The sequence below is a fragment of the Pseudonaja textilis genome, chromosome 1 (assembly GCF_049901715.1).
Source record: "Pseudonaja textilis isolate UNSWEBS1 chromosome 1, rPseTex1.2, whole genome shotgun sequence".
NCBI lineage: Eukaryota > Metazoa > Chordata > Lepidosauria > Squamata > Elapidae > Pseudonaja > Pseudonaja textilis.
Genome location: NC_141990.1, coordinates 21,733,506 through 21,757,834, shown reverse-complemented (window position 1 = coordinate 21,757,834; position 24,329 = coordinate 21,733,506). Strand labels below are relative to the sequence as shown.

At 43.1% G+C, this 24,329-nt stretch overlaps 1 protein-coding gene across 12 annotated transcripts in view; it reads right to left on the bottom strand.

The window, feature by feature from the left end:
• Window positions 1–24,329, bottom strand: part of ELN (elastin) — a 98,706-nt gene that overhangs the window by 42,700 nt on the left and 31,677 nt on the right. For all 12 annotated transcript variants that reach the window (XM_087927976.1, XM_087928041.1, XM_087927994.1 and 9 more), the window contains exons 2-7: window positions 15,477–15,524; window positions 14,202–14,234; window positions 13,050–13,082; window positions 10,240–10,311; window positions 7,907–8,113; window positions 5,889–5,924 (exon numbers count right to left, since the gene is read on the bottom strand). In XM_087927976.1, the coding sequence (XP_087784102.1) occupies window positions 5,889–5,924; window positions 7,907–8,113; window positions 10,240–10,311; window positions 13,050–13,082; window positions 14,202–14,234; window positions 15,477–15,524 (429 nt within the window). The remainder of the gene's footprint in view (window positions 1–5,888; window positions 5,925–7,906; window positions 8,114–10,239; window positions 10,312–13,049; window positions 13,083–14,201; window positions 14,235–15,476; window positions 15,525–24,329) is intronic.

The window sequence follows — 24,329 nt, the reverse complement described above, 5'->3', positions numbered from 1 at the left end:
CTAAAATTCAAGCCACTCAAGAGTTGCTTGGATTGGGCAGAAGCTTAAATTGTGCAATACTCTTAATCAAGTCAGTTAATGGCTAAGTAATTTTACTGTGCCTTGATATGTAGCCCAATCTGTTTAACTAGTTTGTGGTTGCAAACCTAGAAAATGGATTAATTCAGTGGACAAGTTAAATATGTAGTAGGAAATCAGAGTTAGGAATAAGGCCCACAAAACTGCGTGAGACCGCCTTTTGACCAAATACAAGTCAGTTCATACTATTCAAGGGGGTTGTTTTTGATCCATGAAGATTGTTGATTGCTGTTCTGTTTAGAATTGTGTCCTTTTGGCCTCTTTTTACTATTTTTGATGAAGAAAAGGCTGCTTATTAGCTACCAAAAGTGTTATGTCCTGAGAACTCTAGGAGTTCTCACTCAGGTCCACTCACTTTGAGTGGGCGTTCTTCCCCCTTTCCTCATTGGTTGGTTCTCCCCAGCAGCCAGCTATAAAAGCAGGCTGCGGGGTCCAACCAGTTGCTGATTGCTGCGAGCCAGTTCCAGGCTTGGCAAGCACGGTCAGCCCTTTATTATTTAATAAAGTATTGTTGCACTCATGCTCTGGTTCAGCCTCTCATTGCTCAAACATAACACTGGCGACGAGGGTGGGATGGCTACCAGTAGCACCATGCAACCGCTGAGTCACTAGCCGCCGATCCGCAGCCCAGAGAGAGCGATCGGCCGGCGATAAGGGAACGCTGATCCGCAGCCAGAGAGAGCGGTCAGCTAACAAAAAGAGCAAACAAAAAGAGCAAACGCTGATCCGCAGCCAGAGAGAGCGGTCAGAATCGAAAGTTAGAAGCGTCTGTAGCCGCTTGTTAGCCCAGCTACAGGGAAAGTGAAGCGCTGCGAGCCGCAGCCGCCCTGTATCAGGCGCGAAATTCAAACGGTTGTCATTTGAATTTCAAACCCAAAAGGTACAGCACAGCACTGTAGCCAGTCACTGACGCCCACTCAGGCGCGAACCCAAACGCCATCAACGGCTAACAGTCTAACGTGGTTAACCCAGAGAGAAAGAGAGGATTTAAAACAGCCTCTCCCGAGCTGAAATCACTTGCCCACCACGGGCCCTAAAACATTGTCTGCTGCCCCAGAGAGATTTTTTCCTCAGGTTATTCAACCGGTTCCAGCACCATGAGTTCCAATCCAGTCTTCCCGGCGTTTAAACCAGACGAGGAGTAGTGGGAATTGTATAAGAACCGCTTCAATCATTATATCGATGCAGTTGGCCTGGCGGATGCAGGGGAGCATCGGAAAAAATCGTATTTCCTAATCTACTGCGGGGCCACCGTCTACGATACGGCCGCAGCGCTCGTGGCTCCTTGTGAGTTGAAAAACGTTCCGTGGTCAGAGTTACTTGAAATTCTCACTAACCACTATTCCCCCAGGCCCTCACAGATTGCCAGAAGATTCACCTTCCGTATGAGGAAGCAATCGAGCAAGGAGACCATCAATCAATATATGGCCGCTCTCAGAACAGCAGCACTGCATTGTGGGTTTGGAACCTACCTAGAGGACATGCTCCTCGATCAATTAGTCTGCGGGGTCAAGGACCTCCACCTGCAAAGGCGACTTCTCGCAAAGAAAGACCTCAACCTCGCACAAGCAGTCGAGGAAGCCTTGGCAGCCGAGTTGGCAACAACATCAGCCACCGAAATCCAGGGCCCTAGCGCCAAGCTGACATCACTCCCAGTCCACTCCGAGGAGGTGGTAGCAGAGGAACCCATCAGTGATGAAAACGAAGTCCACCGCCTATCCAATGACAGACGGCCGCAGGTAGGAGCCAGACAAGAAAACAGCGGTCCTCCCAAGCACATCACCCTGTGCCTAGCCTGTGGGGATCTCATCAGAGGGCCACCTGCAAGTTTAAAGGAGCCACCTGCAATAACTGCCATAAAAGGGGACACATCGCGAGAGTCTGCCAAGCCCCCAAAGCGCAGCACAAAGGCACCCTCCCTCGCACTCGGGACCACAGAGGCAAGTACTGAACTGTCGCACGCACCACCTTGCCAAGCACACGTGCCACACTGTTAGTAAAATTTCTCTCTCCGTTTCCCTAGAAGGTAAACCGTGCCGCATGGAGGTTGACACAGGGTCAGCGCTCTCAATTATCTCGTGGAACACCCTTAAGAGGCTCCAACCAAGCCTATCCGCTAGCCGGCTCCAGAGATGCCAGTTCGGCCTGAAGGACTACCAGGGGAAGACCATTCCTGTAATCGGCAGAGGCAAGTTCCTTGTCAGTTTTAAAGCTTTTAAAGGCCACCTACCTCTAGTGGTAGTTAACGGTAATCTACCCACCTTATTGGGGCTCGATTGGTTTCCCCATCTCGGCCTAGGGCTAACAGGAGTCCATGCTGTCTCAACCTCAGACACTGACTCCTTATTCGCTGATTACTCAGACGTATTCAGCGAAGAGCTGGGGTGTTATAATGGTACCCCCATCTCATTCTCGGTTGACCCCCAAGCAGTCCCAATCAGACTAAAACCGCGTAGGGTCCCATTCGCTATTCGGCCAAAACTAGATGCAGAATTGGATAAACTATTAAAACAAGGGGTCATTGAGCCAACAGATTTCGCCAAGTGGGAGCGCCCATTGTCACACCCCTCAAAAAGACGGTAGCCTGAGAATTTGCTCGGACTACAAGACGACAATCAATAAATTTCTACAAGTTAGCGCTTATCCTGTGCCCGTCATCCAACACTTATTACACACATTTGAACCAGGCACCATTTTTGCTAAATTGGACATGTCTCAAGCATATCAGCAGTTCCCTGTAGATAACCAAACAGCGGAACTCCAGACAATTGTCACTCACAGGGGTGCCTTCCGATGCAAGCGTCTCCAATTTGGCGTAAGTGTGGCCCCGGGTATTTTTCAATCCCTCATGGAGCGGATTTTGCAGGGCCTCCCTGGTGTAGTACCCTACTTCGACAACATCTTAGTCTCGGCCAGGGACCCCAACTCTTCCTAAGAGTTCGAGCTGTGTTAGAGAGGTTCAGACAGCATGGCCTCAAGTTGAAAAAAGAAAAATGTACCATTGCCACTAGACAGGTGGACTTTCTGGGTTATAAAATTGACGCCTCTGGCATTCATCCCCTGGAGTCCAAGGTTAAAGCAATCCACGAGGCACCCACTCCAACCTCCAAAACAGAACTGCAGGCGTTCTTGGGGCTATTGAACTTTTACGCATCCTTTTTGCCCCATAAAGCATCAGTAGCTGAACCCCTACACAGATTACTGGATAAAAAGTCACCATGGCACTGGGGGGACAAGGAAGACCATGCCTTTAACGCCGTCAAATCACTAATCACGTCTGAGGCGGTACTTATTCAATTCGACCCTAGCCTCCCTTTAGTACTGGCAGCTGACGCCTCCCCTTTTGGAATCGGGCGGTACTAAGTCACAGGCTTCCCAATGGCGCCGAAGCTCCCATCGCCTTTTTCTCAAGGACGCTCTCTACCACGGAGCGCAATTATAGCCAGATTGATAAGGAAGCCCTAGCAGCTGTTGCAGCCGTGAAAAAAATTCACGAATTCCTTTTCGGCCATTTTTTTGAGCTGGTCACTGACCACAAACCCCTCCTGGGACTCCTAGCCGGGGACAAGCAGACCCCTCAAGTCCTCTCCCCTAGGATGACAAGGTGGACTCTCTTCCTAGCAGCCTACTCCTACAGACTGGTACACCGCCCGGGCAAAACACTGTCCCACGCTGGCGCCCTCAGTCGCTGCCCCTTGCCGGCCCCGGCTGAAGACCCTGCTCCTGTCCACGCTATTTTCGAAATCACCCAGTTGGACCTACCCATCACGGCCATGGACATTGCTGCTAAAACCAACACAGACCGAACACTCGCCCAGGTGCTCGACTGGGTGAGGAGGGGGTGGCCGGGTGGCAATGTTGATAACAAATTCACACCTTTTAAGACTCGCATGCAGGAATTGTCAAGTCTGCAGGGCTGTCTACTATGGGGCACTCGAGTGGTCATCCCGGCCTCACTGCGTACCCGAATTCTGGAAGCGTTGCACGAGGGACATCCTGGCATCGTGAGAATGAAAGCGTTAGCACGCAGCTACGTGTGGTGGCCGGGTCTAGACGAGGACATTGTCAATTGGGTAAGTTCCTGCAACATTTGCCAGGAATCCCGTCCTGCTCCCCCCATTGCCACCCCTGCTAGATGGGAAAACGCCAGCGCTCCTTGGTCTAGAATCCACATCGACCTAGCGGGTCCTCTGCATGGGAAGATGTTCCTGGTGGTCGTGGACGCTTATTCCAAGTGGATTGACGTAGCACAGCTATCCACGACCACCACACTAGCAATCACCAACGTGTTGACACGCCTGTTCGTTACGCACGGCTACCCGACTCCATCGTCTCCGATAATGGCCCACAGTTCGCATCGACTGAGTTCAGCCGCTTCGCTGCCAACCTGGGTATCCACCACATTTTCACAGCCCCATTTCACCCTGCCAGTAACGGGCTGACTGAAAGGGCCGTCAGGACCACTAAAGAAGCCCTGGCAAGGTTCAACAAAGATGACTGGCACCACAAACTCTCGCGGTTCCTGATGAGCCAGCACTCAACTCCTTGTTCAGTCACCAATAAGTCCCCAGCTGAGCTCCTGATGGGCAGGCGCCTGAGGACTGTATTGGACAGACTACACCCACAATACTGCCCTGACTCTCCCCTCGCTTCCTCATCGGGGGTCAGACATTTTATCTTACAGGAGCCAGTTTTCGCGAGGAACTTCGCTGGAGACCCCCTGTGGATCCCGGGCGAGATCATAGCCATCACCGGGCCGCGGTCGTATCGGGTCAGACTGGAGGATGGCCGCGTCTGGAGAAGGCACATAGACCAACTGCACAGACGCCTCAGCACCATCGCCAGCAGGGACCCAGAGACCCTAGACGAGGGGAGGCTTCATCCTCAGCCTCACATCCACATCACGCCCGGCGATCAGTTCACACCTACAACCGGTTCCGAAAGCCCGAGCACAGACAGCAGCGCCCAGACAGTTGACCAGCCCGATCCAGCCTTCGAGAGCACATCCCCTGTGAGCAACCCTACGAGCTCAGGGCAGGCCCAACCCGAGGGGCACACTGGTGACACTTTGCCGACTCTGCCTGCCCAGGCAGACCCCGGACGGACAGACAATGTTCCAGAACTACGCCGTTCCGGGCGCCAACATAAACCTCCTGCCTACCTCAAAGACTATGCATGTTCACAGCTGGGGGGTAGGGGTGTTATGTCCTGAGAACTCTAGGAGTTCTCACTCAGGTCCACTCACTTTGAGTGGGCGTTCTTCCCCCTTTCCTCATTGGTTGGTTCTCCCCAGCAGCCAGCTATAAAAGCAGGCTGCGGGGTCCAACCAGTTGCTGATTGCTGCGAGCCAGTTCCAGGCTTGGCAAGCACGGTCAGCCCTTTATTATTTAATAAAGTATTGTTGCACTCATGCTCTGGTTCAGCCTCTCATTGCTCAAACATAACAAAAAGCATCCCCCATGTCGAAAAAATGGGTAAGTCAAAATATTATCCCTAAACAAAATGTATTGTTGTTTTACACCAAAGCACTACCCATATTCTGCTATTTTTATGATGATGTTAGGTTCTTCTATCTGTATGAAAAGACTGGAGTGGAAGTAATGTTTTAAACGAAAGACAAAACATTGTTCATCTAGAGCCCACTGTGATTAGCCACCTAATCCTATAAGTCAGAGAGCAAAAGATGAACCCCACATTATGCCTTCAGTTTTCATAGCCCACTTATTCTCCCAGCTAATTAACGTGTTATTAAAATTCAGAGCACTCATCCTTATTTGAGCTGAAGTTTCTTGGAGCAACTGCTGACCTACCAGGGATTTTCCCAGGCTTGGCTCCAGTACCAGCACCTGTGGGTGCAAAAAAACCCAGTTGACATAGTGCAAAAGCTCAGTCCAGCATAAATATTTGTCAATCTTTTTGCTGTGGTCCCCCCCCAAACCACCCCAGATTCAATAAATATTGTTAAGTAGTAGTGGAAAGGTGCTTTCTGTTGGATCGTGCAGTCTTTGTGAGAGTTTTTGCAAGTCAAAATCAGGAAAAGTATTTCAAGGGTTACTTAGAAAGTATTAATTTATTTTGGCCCAAACAAATTAAAACATGACGGGCTATGGAGCAGAATTTAACAGGCCATGATTCCAATGGGTATTTAATAGGCAATTTCATTTCTTTATTAAATGTATATACTGCCCATGTCATTCTGAAAAGTGACTCTGGGTGGCTTACAGTTAAAACCATAAATATTAAAAACATCAAATACAACCCTAAATACAAAGGCAAGAAGCAAAAAGGGCAAAATTAATACGCTTCTCGGTTAAGCCACCAACCAATTCCAACGTTGAATGACCCCCAATGCTATTGTTCTTTTATTATTAAACTCTTAAGATGAGTTTACATTAAAAAAATTAATGCAGTTTGCATAAACTTATTAAACCAGGGGTCTCCAACCTTGGCAACATTAAGCCTGGCGGACTTAAAGCAAAGCTGGCTGGGGAATTCTGGGAGTTGAAGTCCGCCAAGCTTAACGTTGCCAAGGTTGGAGACCCCTGTATTAAACAACTTTGTGTTTGGTCATCTGCCAGGAGGAACAAGAGATGAAACCTACAATCCTTGTGACTATCAGGTTTGCATTTGTTGGTTGAGCATTAACCTTGGTTGTGTGAATTTAGCTTGTTTACGATTCTGAGTATTCTGTGAATTCGAAACAAAACATGTTATAAAACCACAACCATTCTCTTCCCAACTGAGCAAATAAAAGGTTGGTAGACTGAGATGCACGGGAAGAATTCAGGAACATGATAAGATTGCCATCATCATGGCCTCATCTGTAATCACTGATTATTAGTTTTCTGAAATGGTTTTTTTAATAAAAGCTCTCTAAAAATGGCACATTAACACCATCAAGTTAGTGATGCTTGCCATATGTCTTCTGTCTATTTGCTCCACTGGAAGATGAGAAATTTCAGAGGAGTTGGCACTTAACATCAATCCAATTGATACCATAGAAAAGCCACCCATCTCCAATTACAATACTTCTTTTAAAAGAAGTAATTGGAGATAGGTGGCTTTTCTAGGGTATCATGATTATTTACACATAAAAGCTAGCTTCAAATAACATGCTTAACCAAGTCACTTTGAGCTCTAATGGCAGCTTAGATAGTGTCTATTTTCATAAGTTCTTTGGTGATTTAGTGTGTTTTGTGAACCCAGCCCTTTTGATTAGTTTATAGAATAGAATTCTTTATTGGTCAAGTGTGATTGGACACACAAGGAATTTGTCTTGGTGCAAATGCTTTCAGTGTACATAAAAGAAAAGACACATTTGTCAAGAATCAAGAATATAACTTAATATATTGTTCTATTGTGGAAAGGTTCTTTATTTAAATGGCCATTTTCCCCACAAAATAAAAAAATGGAAAATTCAGCCACCAAATTTACAAAGGCATCGGGTGCAAAGCACCACAATGCCATGATTGCACAATGACCCAAAATAATGCAAGTAGATATTTTATATTACAGCATTTCCACAATGGTATCATCATGCACCCAACACCAGTTGCTGTCCTTGTCCATGACCAAGACAAGTACTGTACGTGGGAGAATGAAGCTATAATGGAGAAGTTTTGTTTCATTTTTTCTACCACACCATAAACTGCTTCTGTAATTTGATAAGCAAGGTCAAGAGACTGTCCCTCCAACTTTCTCCTAGTTTGAATCATGTGATTGGAAGAAGTTGACATTGGACTTATTGAACAACCATTCTTATTCAGAGCTAAGAATTTTTGGGTGCAGAAAGGCTGATAATATAATTACTCCATATTAATAGACCTACCAGGTAATCCGCCCACACCACCTCCAGGTAGTCCACCTATGCCGCCTCCAGGTAGTCCGCCCACACCACCTCCAGGTAGTCCGCCTACACCACCTCCAGGTAGTCCGCCCACACCACCTCCAGGTAGTCCACCTATGCCGCCTCCAGGTAGTCCGCCTACTCCACCTCCAGGTAGTCCACCAAAGCCAGCTCCAGGTACACCAAGTCCTGAAGATGATAAAACACATACTTATTGAGGTTTGAGGACTAGGTTGGTGTTGGGATGAGGTTAATGATTCCCTTATACCTAGACATCTTATATCTAAGAGGAGTGATATGGTTTAGAAATAGGAAATATAAATAAATAAAATATAAATAAGATAAAAAATTTATTTAGGATGACAGAAAATAAAATTTGCTGCTCCCACAGGAGTACTCTTTTCACGGATGCCCGCTCACACAAAAACAAAGAAGAGTTTTGTGAGAAGGGATAAAGGAAAATGAAAAATCAAGTTCTAGGGCATTATTTGAAGGAATTAAATAATAAAGATTGTTAGAAGTAAAAGGGGGGAATATAAAATTGGTTTATTTCATCAAGGCTAAAATGCTGTATCTCTGTTAACCTTTAATGGAATTTTGCTAACATCAGAAATGAAATAATGAGGTGGGATATGGGAAGAAAAGATCATTTCTTGTATTTTAAGAGAAGGTGATAAGTTATTATAATTGTTTATACATGTTATAATGAAGGGGGAAGTCTCTTCTTTATATATTTTTTCTTTTAATTATATTCTAATTTTTCCTTCCTTTCTATTTTTCTTTCAAGTTTTTCCTTTACTGCATCTTCTATTTTTTCTTTTTTTCTTGTTTTGGATTAGGGTTTTTTTTTAATTACAAATGATCATCTGAAGAAGCAGAAGCAGAGGAAGAGGCAAGAGGAAGAGGGAGAGGGAGGAGGAAGAGGAAGAGGAGAAGGGGGACAGTACCATTCATAGGGAGTAATCATAGGATGGCTCCTCTAAGGGCAGGAAACACAATGCAATGACTTCTGTACAGGTAGTCCTTGACTTATGACTACAATGGAGCCTGCCCAATACAATTCATGACATTCATAAAGTGGGTCATCATATGAACGGAGCCAATTTTACAACCACTTTCGAGGCAGTTGCTAAGTAAATGCCACGAATGTTAAGCAAACTCATTGGTCCCCCAGGAGCATTTTGGCTGAAAACTGCAAATAAAGTCTGGTTTTTCACAAAATTGTCATAATCCTGGTCATATGACCACAAGATTTGGCAAGTGGCTATAAGCGCAGGCCAGTTGCCAAGCACCCAAAAGGTGTTTATGTGATCACAAGGGGGAAGTTTGGAATCAAGTTGTAAATACCTTTGAGGGTGTGGGTGTGGGGTCTGTTGCAACTTTAACCAGTTGCTAAGCGACTGTTCATAAATTAAGGATTAATTATATCAGGAATCACTAAGAGTTAGTTACCATCTATATGCCAAGATGGGGAAAAGGCAGGTAAAGAGATGGCCTTATAAGAACAAGAGAATGACACATACATGGTTAGAAAAAATGATAAAACAATATATTGATTTAAAACCAGAAATATTTTTGTTGGGTATTCTACCAGAACAATATAATAAAGTGAACATAAAGGGAATATAATAAAGGGAATATAGATCTAATTTTACACATGTTAACAGCAGCAAGAAGTTTTTTTTGCACAACAGTGAGAAAATGAAGAGATCCCTACAGATGTAAGTATTATAAAAAATATTAGAATGCGCAGAGATAGACAGATTAACACTCAAAATAAAGGAGAAGGAAGAAACAGAATACTTTTTAACATGGGACTTGTTTTACCAATGGCTAAATAACAAAAACAGAGGTTAGAAACTAAAAAGATTAAGAAAATGATTAATTATATAAGGAAGGTTTACTGGTATGGATATGTTAATATTATTATTACTATGTGATTATTATTAATGATATATACTGTATATTATTATTATCTTTTTTTTGTTCTAAAAACTACTCAGACAACATGCTGTTCATATAGATATTGAGTTTTTATGTCTACTCAAGAAAAATTTATTATACACATACACACACACACATACATCTACACATATCTATATCTATCTATCTATCTATCTATCTATCTATCTATCTATCTATCAAGAGAATGATATAGGACTTGGCATCAAATACCAAAAAAGCCAGTAAAGGCAAAGAGGAATTGAAAATCATGACTTCATCCATGATTTTTGTCCAAGTCCGATCTATGGCAAGATGAAATGGAATCAGAATACTGAACATAAAGTCAACGGGGAACAGCAACTTCGACTCACCAGCTTTAGCGGCGGCTTTATAGGCTGCAGCAGCAGATCCAGCAGGATAGGCACCTCCTGGATATAGGCCACCTATAAAAAAGAAATGCACCATTCCTTTTTGATGGGAACAGTTGTGTGTGTCAATTGTTAACTGGGAAACCCCAGTTGAGTTGAGACTCTATCTAAGCTATGGGTTATTTAACTGTGGCTTACTGACTAAACCCATCGTTTCAGAAATATTTCCTTATCAGATTCCTCAATGCCTTCAATGATGGCAAAGCTTCTAATGCAGGGGTCGCCAACCTTTTGGACCTCAGGGACCACCAAACTCATAATTTTAAATCTCAGCGACCACTAACTAGTTCTGTGGGTGTGGCTTAATTTGTGGGTGTGGCTTGGTGGTCATGTGACTGGCTGGGCATAGCTTGTACGTAAATATTATAAATATTTATATGAATATTGATTTTTTTTTTATAAAAAAAGAGCAACTTTTACCCAAAATCAGGCAAAGCAGGCAAGCAGATTGAGTTGCTCACAGAATCATTCAGTGATCTATCTATCTGCCATCGGCTAGCTCAGTCTGTCACATTAAATTTGCTTGCTGTGAGTCTGCACTGAATAATAGAACCTTCAGTCCTAAGGGAGGTTCAGCTGTGCTTAAAAGCAGAGCCGAAATCTAAAGACTAGCTAGAAAGCAAGAAATCCAACCATTTCCTGCTTCCTAGCTAATCTAAATCTCCTGGCACAGCAAAACAGATGATGCTCAGAAAAAGGAAAAACAGCAATTTAGAAGGCAAGTTTGCTGGGTAAGGCGGGAAGGGTTCCTGCGGGCCATGTGGGCAGTGCAGACTTTGTGTTTCTGTGGAGCCTGGATTAATTGCTTTGGGGGGGTGCTCTGGGGGTGAGCTTTCTCTGCGGCCCACCAAAATTTTCTAGAGGCCCACCAGTAGGCCGCGGCCCACCAGTTGGCGACCGCTGTTCTAATGTACTTGAAAAGTTGTTAAAAATTCAGGGAGATGTATCTGCCTTGAAAGTAGCCCATGTTGAACTGTATAGCTCAGTCATACATCGGCAGCTGAGCACAGAATATGTTTCATGACCTTTTGTATTATATTTTTTTTTATAATTTTTATGTCATGTTTTATAAAATTTGTCCAAATTTCATTTCCATGGCAGTCATGGGTCCCAAGACCTGGACACTTTCTGTTAGCTATTTGAGGTACTTTTGGTGGAAAACATTTTGCCCTATGACATACCATTTAAAGGATATGGGGACCGTATAGGTCAGTGGTGGGTAATCTTTTGGGGCTCCTGTGCCAAAAATTGCACGCACACCAGCATGTGCACACTTGCATGCCAGCACCCAGAATGCAATGCAACCCCCCTCCCCATGCCCCCTGCGCATGTGCACATAATCCACCCCAGCCACCCCCTTACCTGCACTGCGCCTCACAGCTGATTTTTCAGCTGATTTTGGCCGGTTTTACAGGAAGTGACAAAATGGGCCTATAATTCGACCTGAAAAGCCCTGCAGGGGCTTTTTCCAAGCCTTTGGGAGAAAAAGGCCTCAAACCAACCAAAAAAATCAGCTATGAGGCATGCGCATGTGCAGCGAGGTAAGTTTGCCTGAGGCTTGCATGCCAGCACTAATGGCTCTGCGTACCACTTGTGGCACACGTGCCATAGGTTTGCCATCACAGGTATAGGTAATATAATACAATATAATGCATAAGTACATATACAGAATATACTGTATGCAGTATATTATATGCTCTTTGTGTTATATCACTATAATATTGTTCTTCTGATAGGAGAAGACCCCTACTGGAATTCACAGAAGCTGGGAATTCTGGAAGTTGTAATCACAATACACTTACAGATTGTGTGTGTGGAGAGACTTTCCTCCTTTAAATTCTTGGGAGTCTACCTCAGTGAAGATCTTACCAGGAAAACCAGCACAACCCAGGTGGCCAGAAAGGCCCAACAGAGACTCCATTTCCTTAGGGTCTTGCGAAAGAGTAAAGTGGAACAACAGCTGATGACCCCCTTTTATCGGTCCACAATAGAAAGCGTCCTCACATATTGCACTACGGTGTGGTATGCTGGCTTGACAGCCACGGATAGAAACACATTACAGAGGGTGGTGAGCACAGCACTAAAAATCGTGGGCTGTTCCCTGATACCACGAGATGACATCGCTAGGGCTCGCTGCCACAAAAGAGTGAGGAAAATTCTCAGGGACGACTCATATCCTGGTCAGCACTTCTTCACTCTCCTACCATCGGGTAGGAGATATAGAAGCATAGCCAGCCGCACCAACAGGCTGAAGAACACTTTCTACCCATGGGCTGTCAGACTTCTGAACGGAAAATAACTTCATGTCAACATAGTATGATAGACTTGCAGGGCTGATGCATTTTGCAACAAGGTCACATAGTGTAATAAGATTGGGACTGGGTTAGGGACTTCTGTCCTCACTGTGAGTTGTGTTGGGGCGGGGGGGTTGCATGAAGGGAGTCTCAGCCAATCTCATTGTACACATGCTGTACTCTGACAATAAAGGTAATAATAAGGCAGGTGAAGATAGGTAAAAATTTATTTCATAGTGGGTTTGACTCCTGTTGAATTCATATCTGTGTCTTTTCTTGCAACAGTATGGAATTAATTTGCTTTTGCCTTTTTTTAGAATGAGTTTTCAACTTCCTGATCTAAGCCAGAGCCCTGTTGATTTTTGCTTAGCTATTTGGGTTCAGCTACAGTTGGCTAGATGCAGGTTGAGCAACCTGTGAGGTTGAAGTGAAGTCTAGTTAGTTGAGACAATGACTCACCTGCTCCTCCAAGTCCAGCTCCAAAGCCAGTTCCTGTGGAAGAACATCAAAAAAGAAGCCATTTTTCCAGATAAATTGTGTACCCAGAAATGTGACACTTGTGGGTGAATTAGGCAGATGTTCACTTTGTAATGTCAGTTTAGAAGAAAGAGTAGAAGAAAGAAAAGGATGCATGATTGCAAGTGTGGTCTTCTGTTTGTATAAAGCTGAGCAGGCAATGCTCTCATGCCCCTTCATGAAGGCCTTTATGGCAGGTTCCTCAGGATGTACACCCCTTTGGAAAGCCACAGCCTAATAAGGATAGCCCTTGTGTGAGAAAAATATCTCTGCTGGCCTTAACTCAGCAGTGCAGCAGAAGAAATCCTGGGATAGCAGCAGTTACCCCAGTGACAAACTTTTTTCTCCGGCACATAAACATGTGCGTGCACATGCAACACATGGATACAATTCCTTTTTTAAAAAAAATGTCTGTCTATTCTAGAGACCACCTGCAGTTCTGGAAAACAGATTAGGCTGGGAAACCTTGCCTGGGAGTATTTCTATAATATTTTATTTCCATCCACCATTTCTTCAAAAGCCAACTTAAAAAATGTCTGCAACGCTCTTTGTGACTGCCAAGTTCAAAATGAAAAAAAAAAAAAAAGCCAAAACCACTTTTCTGCCCCGATTTGCCTTCTCTCTCACCTCCCTTGTGGTTACAGCACTGTACACAAAGGAATCTGGCAATTTCACTTACAGGTGGTATTCAGCAGGTTCTGACCAGTTCTGGAGAACCGGTAGTGGAAAATTTAAGTAGTTCAGAGAACCGGCAAATCCCACCTCTGGCTGGCCCCGCCCCCATCTATTCTCTGCCTCCCAGTGACTCCCAGCTGATTGGCTGGGTCTTCTTTGGTTGCCCTGCACAGGAGAACCGAGCTGGAAAGCAGGTTAGTGGGGTGGGGTGGGAATGGAGATTTGACAGGATCCTTCCCCTGCCATACACACCAAGCCACGCCCACAGAACCGGTAGTAAATTTTTTGAATGCCACCACTGATTATCAGGGAGGAAGAAGAGATGCTCATTTGCTCCACTGTATGTATTATTTTTCAAAATAATTATTACTTTGTAAGCAAATCAACAAGGAATCTTGTTCTAATCCATTAGGGGCTTACCTATGCTGCCAAGTCCTCCGTTGCCAGCTGTTCCTGCAGAAAGCAAGGATTTTAAACAATTCTTAGTCATTTCAATAAAGCATATAAAACACTAGCCCCAACCATGATATTATATTAGTTGTCCCCCCCTCCTCAAGTACCTAGGAGTTCTGAGCCAAGTATGTTCATATCTGTATTATGCACTTTAAAGGAATTTGACAAAGCACTCTGAAAAATGTTTTTTTTTAAACAAATGGGCATACAAAGATTCATTTAGCCACTAATGACATCCCTAATTTTGTGAAGAAAAGAAATAGCACAATAGGGTAATAACTAAGGCAAGGAAGGAAATGAGCTTGCAGATGGTTTTTGAATAAAATGATAAGGGCAACAAATTGCCAATGAAAGCAAGATAAGATACACAGTGATTTACATTTTTAAAATTTTTCCCTAATGATCTTTTCAAACTCTCCTAAGTGAAGAAATAAGAAGGCAGAATCTGTCTGGAGGGGTCCCCAAACTTGGCAACTTAAGACTTGTGGACTTCAACACTCCCAGAATTCCTCAGCCAGATTCCCTACTTTGACCCTATATGAAATACCAACATTGTTAGGAACCTATTTTATAAATGCATATTTGGTGCAAGGTGAAGATCTATCTAGGGAATATCCCCTATATTCTAAGGTAGATATGGAAAAAGGCATCCTTGAAATATTACACATATGGACTTCAACTCCCAGAATTGCCTAGCCAGTGATGCTGGCTCAAGAAATCTGGGAGCTGAAGACTACACATCAGAAAGCTGTCAAAGCTTTCACTGATCAAGAGGACAGACAGCACACTCTGAAACACCAGTCCCCACACTGAACTATGTGATATATTTTTTCATAATATCGGAAAATGCCTGAGATATTATTATTTGTTCTGGCATCTGCTGCAACATGTAGAAATATACTATTCTAAAGTTCCCATCCTGTTTCTTGTAGTGTAAAACTAAGAAAAATAGTTGTGTTACTCATGTTATAGGTATAAGGTACTCGTGTAAATTAATGTTTTCCCCATTCACAGAGAAGAAGAAAACTCTGAATATTCCATTCTCACCTTCCCCAAATAATGTCATTATGCAAAATAAATAAGCAAATGAATTAATAAGGGTCTTCTCCTGGCTGCTTCTTTTCAAGCTCAATGTTTGAGTTTGATTGAAATTGGTATTGTGAGCAGGCACACACAAGGCATCACCAGTGTTGCACAATTATGGCATCTCTAACACTTAGTTGGGATGGTGCTAATTCTTACCTGGGTAGAACCCTGCTCCTGGAATTCCAGCTCCAGCACCTGGAACCCCTATCAGTAAAATAAGAGAGAGAGGAAAGTGGTTTTTGGATTGCATGGAAAGCATGGATGGAACCCAGTCTAGTCATGTTCATTAACTTCATCTCAGTGGCCAACCAAAAGATTAAGCAGTTTTGGGATAAAGCCAGCCTCCCTCCCCCTTTCCTGTCTGTTGTTTTTTCCCCCCCACCTCTTCCTTGTTCATGGATGTTGACAGGGAGGAGGCAAAAAAGCCAAGACAGTGATTACAACCAAATGATCAAAGGACCAGAAGTCAAGAAAGCAATAGCAATAGCACTTATATACCGCTTCATAGTGCTTTACAGCCCTCTCTAAGCGGTTTACATAGTCAGCATCTTGACCCCAACACTCTGGGTCCTCATTTTACTCACTTTGGAAGGATGGAAGGCTGAATCAGTCTTGAGCCTGGTGAGAGTTGAACTGCCAAATTGCAGATTCATGGTGGCTCACAACCTTCAGTAGAAGTCTGCTCTGTTTTACATGTGTTGTGTTGTGCTATTTACTCTTTCCTGGCTACACCCAGCCTCATAAGTTAAATGAATCAAATGGGTCTGATTCACTCAACAGGCTAAACCACTAAACAGAACACAACAAAACAATAATAATCTGATTTTGTTGTATGCTGCCCCGAGTCACCTGTATGCGAAATGAGCAGCTATATACATTTGACAAGTAAATAAAATACCGCAACCAAAATGAAAACGAAGCAAGTTTATTAAGTCTTATAAATGCCACTAGATTATTAACTTAAACTCTTGTGCAAACATAGCTCATGAGTTCAATAGGATTAAGACAAATAATTGATTTTATAAACACATGCACACATATTTATGCATGTAATCTCATCATTCAAAACTAATATAAAACTGTTACCAAAGTCACCTGCATAATGGCAGAAATGCAGATGGCATAAATGCAGTTTGAATTTCTTGTAAATGTATGATTATTTAAACATACCTCCAAAGGTAAATATAAGCATACATGAATCCAGCACCTGTCTTGTTATTCAACTCCAAGGACTAGCATTAGTTAGAACATAGAATAATAGGGACCTCAGAAGTCTTCTAGTCCAGGGGTCTCCAATTTTGGCAACTTTAAGACTTGTGGACTTCAACTCCCAGAATTCTGGGAGTTGAAGTCCACAAGTCTTAAAGTTGCCAAAATTGGAGACCCCTGCTCTTGTCCAATTCCCTGCTCAAGCAGGAGGCCCTATCAGACAAATGGTTTTCCAGTCTCTCTTTGAAAGCCTCCAGTGATGGAGCATCCACAACATCTGAAGGCAAGCTATTTCATTGGTTGTTCCTTCCCATAAAACTTTAATTTCTTCTAGCCACCTGTGCACATTGCATGGCAGAGCCTAACTCGCTTGTTACCACATGTTCTCCAGCCCCTCCTGTTTCTTGATGACACTGTGCCATTATGGCTTCTTTCCCCTTAAATAAACACTTGTGTTTGTGTTTAAATGCAGCATATTTTGCCTTGGGATTCAAACAATGGGCTGACCTCTTTCAGCCAAGAGAATGCCGCAATGGCAGAAGCAGCTTTTATGGCCAAAGAACAATTAGTGTGTGTTTAGATGTGCAGGCACGCATTAGAACTACCACAGCCAGGCTGCAAATATTCAGATGACCACTAGATGTAACAAACGGATGCTTTAATTCTTTTTGCCACTCCATCTTTTTCAGATGTTTCTAGCCCAGTTTCAGTAGCCTTCACACAAACATATGGATGCAGATTTTATGGGGAAGGGAAAAAATAGAAGGAATAGTCAGCAGAAAATGTAATTATTGATAGAAACTGGATTGACTAAACACAGGGTTTTCACTAGACTCAGCATTATACAAATTCAGGCTCACAATATTTTTCTGGTGCTCAGTCCAGCTGCAGCAAATATGAAGTAAATATATGATTCCAAGCATATGCAAAATGCATTTGTCTAAGCATAAAACCAGAGGCATTCATCAAATTATAAATGTAACTTGCAGAACCACTGACACTCCACATTCTATAAATAAGAAAAGCCAATTTCTGGAACTGCTAAAACAGACTAGAGGAAGATGTTATTTGGGGTTGGAAACACATCTGAATGTAGCCAAAGAATAACACTGTGGTGTCAGTGATAAGACAGGGCTACCAGGCAGGGGTGGGATTCAACTGGTGATACTACCAGTTTGTTGACTATGTTTTGTGCGGATGTAAAAAACCTTAAGTTGTGCCACGGGGACAGCTGAAAAGCGCTGCACGCAGGTGTACAGCATATGATTTTTTCCTGCTTTTTCAACCTCAGCTGTGCCATGCAAAGCAGCTGAGGTTGAAAAAGCAGGAAATAAAGGACAGGTAAGAGCCCAGGCGGGTGGGTGGGCCAAACAGCAGCAGACACCGAACCGGTTTGGTGTCTGCTGCTCTTCAGAGCTACCCGTTCTATAGAGCCAGGTAGAACCGGTAGTATCCCACCCCTGCTAGCAGAGCACAGGAAGCTTATGCAGAGAATCCCAAAGGTGCTTTTTCAAAAGGCAACTGGATTTTGTTTTTCACTGAAGATGTTTCACTTCTCATACAAGGAGCTTCTTCAGTTCTGACTAAATGGTGGTGGATGGATAAAAAGAAGTTTTTTTTAATGAGAAGTGAAACTTCTTTAAGGAACAACAAAGTCCAGTTGTCTTTTGAAAAAGCACCTTTGGGACCACCATGATCTGGGTGACTGAGAATCTCCATTGACACTTACACAGAGAAATTGTTCTGACACCCCACAGGGACAAAAAGGGTAGGCCCTTTCTCACATAAAAGAGTGCTCCATATTTGCCACCACCACTGAATAGAGTAGAATAGAATAAAATAGGAATAGGAATAGAATAGCAGATTTGGAAGGGACCTTGGAGATCTTCTAGACCAACCCCCTGCTTAGGCAGGAAACCCTGCACCACTTCAGACAAATGAGTATCCAATCTCCTCTTAAAAACTTGCAGGATTGGAGCATTCACAACTCCTGGAGGCATGTTGTTCCACTGATTAATTGTTCTAACTGTAAGGAAATTTCTCCTTAGTTCTAAGTTGCTTCTCTCCTGGATTAGTTTCCACCCATTGCTTCTTGTCCTGCCCTCAGGTGCTTTGGAGAATGTCACCCCTAGTCCTACTTTTCATCAAACTAGATTTATATTACATGTTGCCAGAAAGTCTCCTCCTTCAGACAGAGAAGACATTTTTTACTTAGCCTGTCCTGGAAAGAGTATTAGTTAACTGAGGCTAACAGTTATAGAGCAACAATTGCTGAGAATCTTTTTTTAAAAAAATAATCTAATCCAGATCTAGTTACTTACAGCACAGCAATGACTCAGCCACATTTGCTCTCTTGATAAGTAGTTATGGCAGGTTTCCTCAAACCTGCCATCCTCCCGCTGTCTTTGATTACAAGGCACACTACTTCCAACCAGCGTAGCCAACGGCCGGGTTGATAGTAGCTACAATCCAGCACATCTGGAGAATGTCAGGATGGGGAAGACTGGTTTCTAGGCTGAGATTGAGGACAAGAAAGGAAACTATCACAGCGCACTAATATTTAGCATCTACGCATGTGCATTGAAGGCTTGGAAGACAAACTGAATAGGGTCACAGGGCAAAACAGAAACCGTGCTTTATCCAGAGCTGTTGGAGAAATTAAATTGTAGGCAACTCCTGCAGAGGTTGAAACTGGATGCTGGTTAGTCAAAAAGCCCCAGTAACTGGATATCAACACCATACTAAACCATGTTATCTTAAACAATAACTAAACCACAATTGTTTGAGTTTGCACACCATACTAAAGTTGATTCTTTTTTTAACTGCAGAAACCCAGCCTGTTTGTTGTTAGTCACAAAGTTGTGCCCGACCCATTGTGACCCCATGGGCAATGTTCCTCCAGGCCTTCCTGTCCTCTGCCATCTCCCAGAGTCCATTTAAGCTCATGCCAACTGCTTCAGTGATTCCATCCAGCCACCTCATTCTCTGTCGTCCCGTTCTTCTTTTGCCCTCAATAATTCCTAGCATTAGGCTCTTCTCTAGTGAGTCCTTCCTTCTCATTAGGTGACCAAAGTATTTGAGTTTCATCTTCAGGATCTGTCTTTCTAAAGAGCAGTCAGGGTTGATCTCCTCTGGGACTGACTGGTTTGATTGCCTTGCAGTTCATCCGCATCAAGAGGCTCTATAGTTCCTCTTCACTTTCTGCCATTAGAGTGGCATCATGTGCATATTTGAGGTTGTTGATATTTCTCCTGGCAATCTTAATTCCAACTTGGGATTCATCTAGCCCCACCTTTCTCATGATGTGCTCTGCATATAATTCAAATAGGCAGGACGACAGTATACAGCCTTGCCGAACTCCTTTCTCAATTTTAAACCAATCAGTGGTCCACAGTGTCCAGTTCTCACTGTTGCTTCTTGATCTGCATATAAAAAAAGGCAAATAAGATGGTCCGGTACTCCCATCTCTTTTAGAACTTGCCACAATTGGTTGTGATCCACACAATCAAAGGCTTTAGCATAGTTAATGAAACAGAAGTAGAAGTTTTTCTGGAACTCCCTAGCTTTTTCCATGATCCAGCGTATGTTGGCAATTTGATCTCTAGTTCCTCTGCCTCTTTGAAATCCTGCCTGTATTTCTGGTAGTTCTCAGTCCACATACTGCTGGAGCCTAGCTTGCAGGATTTTGAGCATAACTTTGCTAGCATGTGAAATGAGTGCAATGATATGGTAGTTTGAACATTCTTTGGCATTCTTTGGCCTGCTTGTTTAGCCTAACCCTAACAAATCTAGCAACTTAGCATGTTGAAGAAATGTGTTTATTCTGTATCCTGCACAGTTCTTCTTTAATGACCAATTCTTTGTATATCAGTCTTATAGGTAAAACAATGGTTTATCTCCTATCCTTTTTCTCCCATCTTGTAATGATAGAAGTAAAACAGTTATCATGAGTCCATGAGTTCAGCCAAGAGTGAGGAAAACTCCCCCAACCGATTGAGAGTCAATTTAGTGACCAATTAGGATTACAGATGTGGTGACGTGACATGGACTACATTTCCCAGGATACCTCAACTACATTTACCATGATGCATTCCCCCTCACAATTGCTACCTAACTATCCAATTCCCATACACTGGCTGGACAGCACAGTGTTCAAAGAGAAATCCTGGGGTTGGCTTATGTACAGTTCTCTTCTCAGGAACTGGACTGAATGTTATTTTTTTTAAAAAAACCCAATGATTTAACTACCTCCTCAAAGGAGTCCAAATTCATAAGACAAAGTTCAATACACAATACGCCCTTTGAATATTTAACAAAAAGCACCATCTTCCTGACTGCCCTTACTCTACAAATTGGCCTCCTTCAATCTAGGTCTCTGCGTGTCTATTAAATTACAATTTCCACGATTCCTACTAAGACCCTGCTGAGCGGCTGGCAGCAAATCAATCAGGGGTGTTATGGTTTAACATATGTGGAAGGCCTCTGATTGAAGAGAGCTATTTTGCAGTTCAAACGTATTTGGTGGCAAATATTTACAATCTGGATAAACAGCGAGAAGAGTGGAAGAGGAGTTGACATCTGCAGCCTGTGCATGCTCATTAACAGATGTGCAGGATGTACATGTCACCCCATTCCAGCAATTTAAGGTCAAGAAAATAAGATTTGAGATGGCTGATGAAGCATCTTCACTATAGGGCATTAGCTCAGCAATGCATATTTTGTTTGTTCAAAACTCTCCCCAACAACCCTCTTAACTGAGAGCAGCGCAAGTACTGTAGGACAAAATGCATTGCTCCTTATCTGGAGATAAAAGCATACTTTTTTTTTTCTCCCCCAGGCAACTTATTACTTTGCACCCAATTCCAGTGAGGCACCTGCTTCCAGCTGGCTGTCTTTTCTACACTCTTTCCTTACCTAATGCATGTACTGTACACATTCAAGATTGGACCAAGGTATACATACCCAGCACTCTCACAGTTCAGGGGAAAGCCGAAAGATGACAGAAGTTGCCATAACATCACAGAAACACACTCCAGATCAGTGTTTCTCAATCTCAACAACTTTAATATGTTTGTACTTCTACTCCCAGAATTCCACAGCCAGCCACGGAAGTTGAAGTCCATACATCTTAAATTTGTGGAGGTTGAGAAACACTGCTCCAGACAGTTACATCCAGGAACTTCCCTGGATTTCTGCAGGGAGGGAAGGAGGGAGGAAGGAAGGAAGGAATTCTGACAATTGCAGTTACTGTTCTGAATTGGGGATGCAGAGAAGGATCTGAGAGTTTAGATGGGATGGGGATGGGGGAAGGAGACAGAGTCTTACAGGGTCTTGGAAAAACTGGGCAGTGAGAATACCAAAATAAAAGAAACCACACAGGCAATGCAGTGAGTTAAGTATATTAAAGATAATGTGCTCCCCACAGTACCTAGGGATTAGGGAACCACACTATCCCCACCTAACGATGTTCCCTTCTCTACATACATAGTACTCCATTTCCTGCAAGCACTGGTGATTTCAATAGACCCTTAACACAGTGTGTGTGTGTGTGTGTTTTAAACCAGCCCAAACTCTTCTGTTTCTTGTGGCTTCAAAATATGATCAAAGCTCCAGTTGTGAAAAGTTTTCCTGACCAGCAGGAGCAGGTTTGGGATTGCTATCTGACAAGCAAAGATTTAAGCCACAAAGGTATACCCTTTCCCTGGAGCCGCTGCCTGCAGAGAATTGCCCACTGATACAAAAAGTTGTGCCTGCCACCTGTTTCCCAGCTGTTTCCCCTTTCCCCTCTGCTTGAGTTATGTGTGAGAACAAGGCCAGATTAAATATTAACACCTGAGAAGAAAGCTAGGGCCAAACTGGAGAATGTTTTTTTCTTTAAGCAAGCTGGAAGACAATGAAAGAAAGAGACAGCTGATCCCCAGATCAGTTAAAAAACAACAACGGTCCAGTTGGTATTTTTCAACCAGCTTAGCTTCCTCCCAAGACAGACTTAAAACTGGTTTAAATTCCAGCATTCCAGCTTAATTAGTTGATGGACGGCAGCCAAAGTTAAGTCAACACAAGACAGAAACCCCCAGACAAATGAGCCAGAGCCAACTGAAAAAACCAATTGGATGGTTAGTGGAAGCAGATTGAGAAACACAATGAAAAATAAGGAATGATATAATAAACGCAGACACAACGCAAAAGATGGGAGGGGAAGAAGAGACAAGAGATCATGGATTTCCAGGGCAGGGCTGGAAGATTGTCCAAACTGATCCCTTGTAAAACCAGATATGTAAACTTTCATAAGTCAAATCAACATTAACAATGAAAAGAAAGGAAACTACTAAGCAGCTGGATATCAAAGATCAGCCAAAAATCTGGAAGTCCACTAATAATATAGAATTAAGATACTTAAACAGTACTAACTTACTTTATTTATCTGGCCAAGTGTGGTTAGACACACAAGGAATTTGTCTCTTGCACTCAGAAGCACTCAGTGTACTTTCAAAACAACAGAATATATTAATCATGTTTGATAAACCACCCAGAGTCATTCGCTTGTGAGATGGGCAGCATATAAATTTAATAAATAAAATAAGAAACATTGTTTGGGTCAGAGGTGGTATTCAGCAGGTTCTGACCAGTTCTGGAGAACCGGTAGCGGAAATTTTGAGTAGTTCAGAGAACTGGCAAATACCACCTCTGACTGGAGATTTTACAGTATCCTTCCCCTGCCACGCCTACCAAGCCACGCCCACAGAACCGGTAGTAAAAAAAAAATTGAATCCCACCACTGGTTTGGGTTCATAGGATATCCTAAATCTGATTTTAGATTAAGAAAATACAATTACTGTGTTAAAATAATATGTGCCTAAATAAACCAGCTCAAGGGATGATCTGGCTCATATAACATACTAAAACGAAGGCTGCGTTTTCAAAATTCACTACGTCACAATTTATCTAATATGTTGTATGGTTTTCAGCTAATACATCTGTAAAGATAGTTTTCCTATATACTACACAAAAGATACTCAAATGTATAAACTTAAGGCTCTGTAGAGCAATGTTTAGTTTAGTTTTAAGATATTTGGACTTCAAGGACCAGAATCCCCCTGCCCCACTCCCATCACCAGAGCAACTCTAAAATGCAGACAAAGTAACAGCAATAACTCATCAAAGTGCAGTGTCCTTCCCTTGGCTCCCTCTCCCTCTCTGGGGTTTTAACAGGCTGAAGTAAAGGATGGGCTGTTTGGCTCAGAAAATATGGTGGAATCTTGGCTGTCATTTTAAACAGGGTTAAGCAATTGGAGATGGAGACAGCAGTTGGACGCGGCTGCATCATATGTTTGAGTATGTTTTGAATCTTCCTTTTATTTTTATTTTTTTGGCCAAGGAAGGAAAGCTTTTAAAAAGGCGTATTTTATTTATTTAATTTTTTTAATCCTGCCTTTTATAAATAGCTTAAGGCAGCGAACATTCCTAATATTCTTTCCTCTTCCTCCTATTTTTCTTACAACAACCCTGTGAGGTTGGGCTGAGAGAAAGTCATTGGCCCAGAGTCACCCATCTAGCTTTCATGCCTAAAGCGAGACTAGAACTCACAGTCTTGTGGTTTCTAGGCTGGTGTTTTAATCCAGGGGCCCCATCTCCTGGTCCACGGACTGACACTGGTCTGCTCCAGAAACTGGGCCATGCAAACAAGCAAAGTCCCATCCACTCTTGAAAGATTATAAAAAGGAGCGAGCCAATTATTCATATAGGAGAATCTTTCCCTATTTACACCTAAGCTCAGCAGAAATACGTCTTAGCTACGTA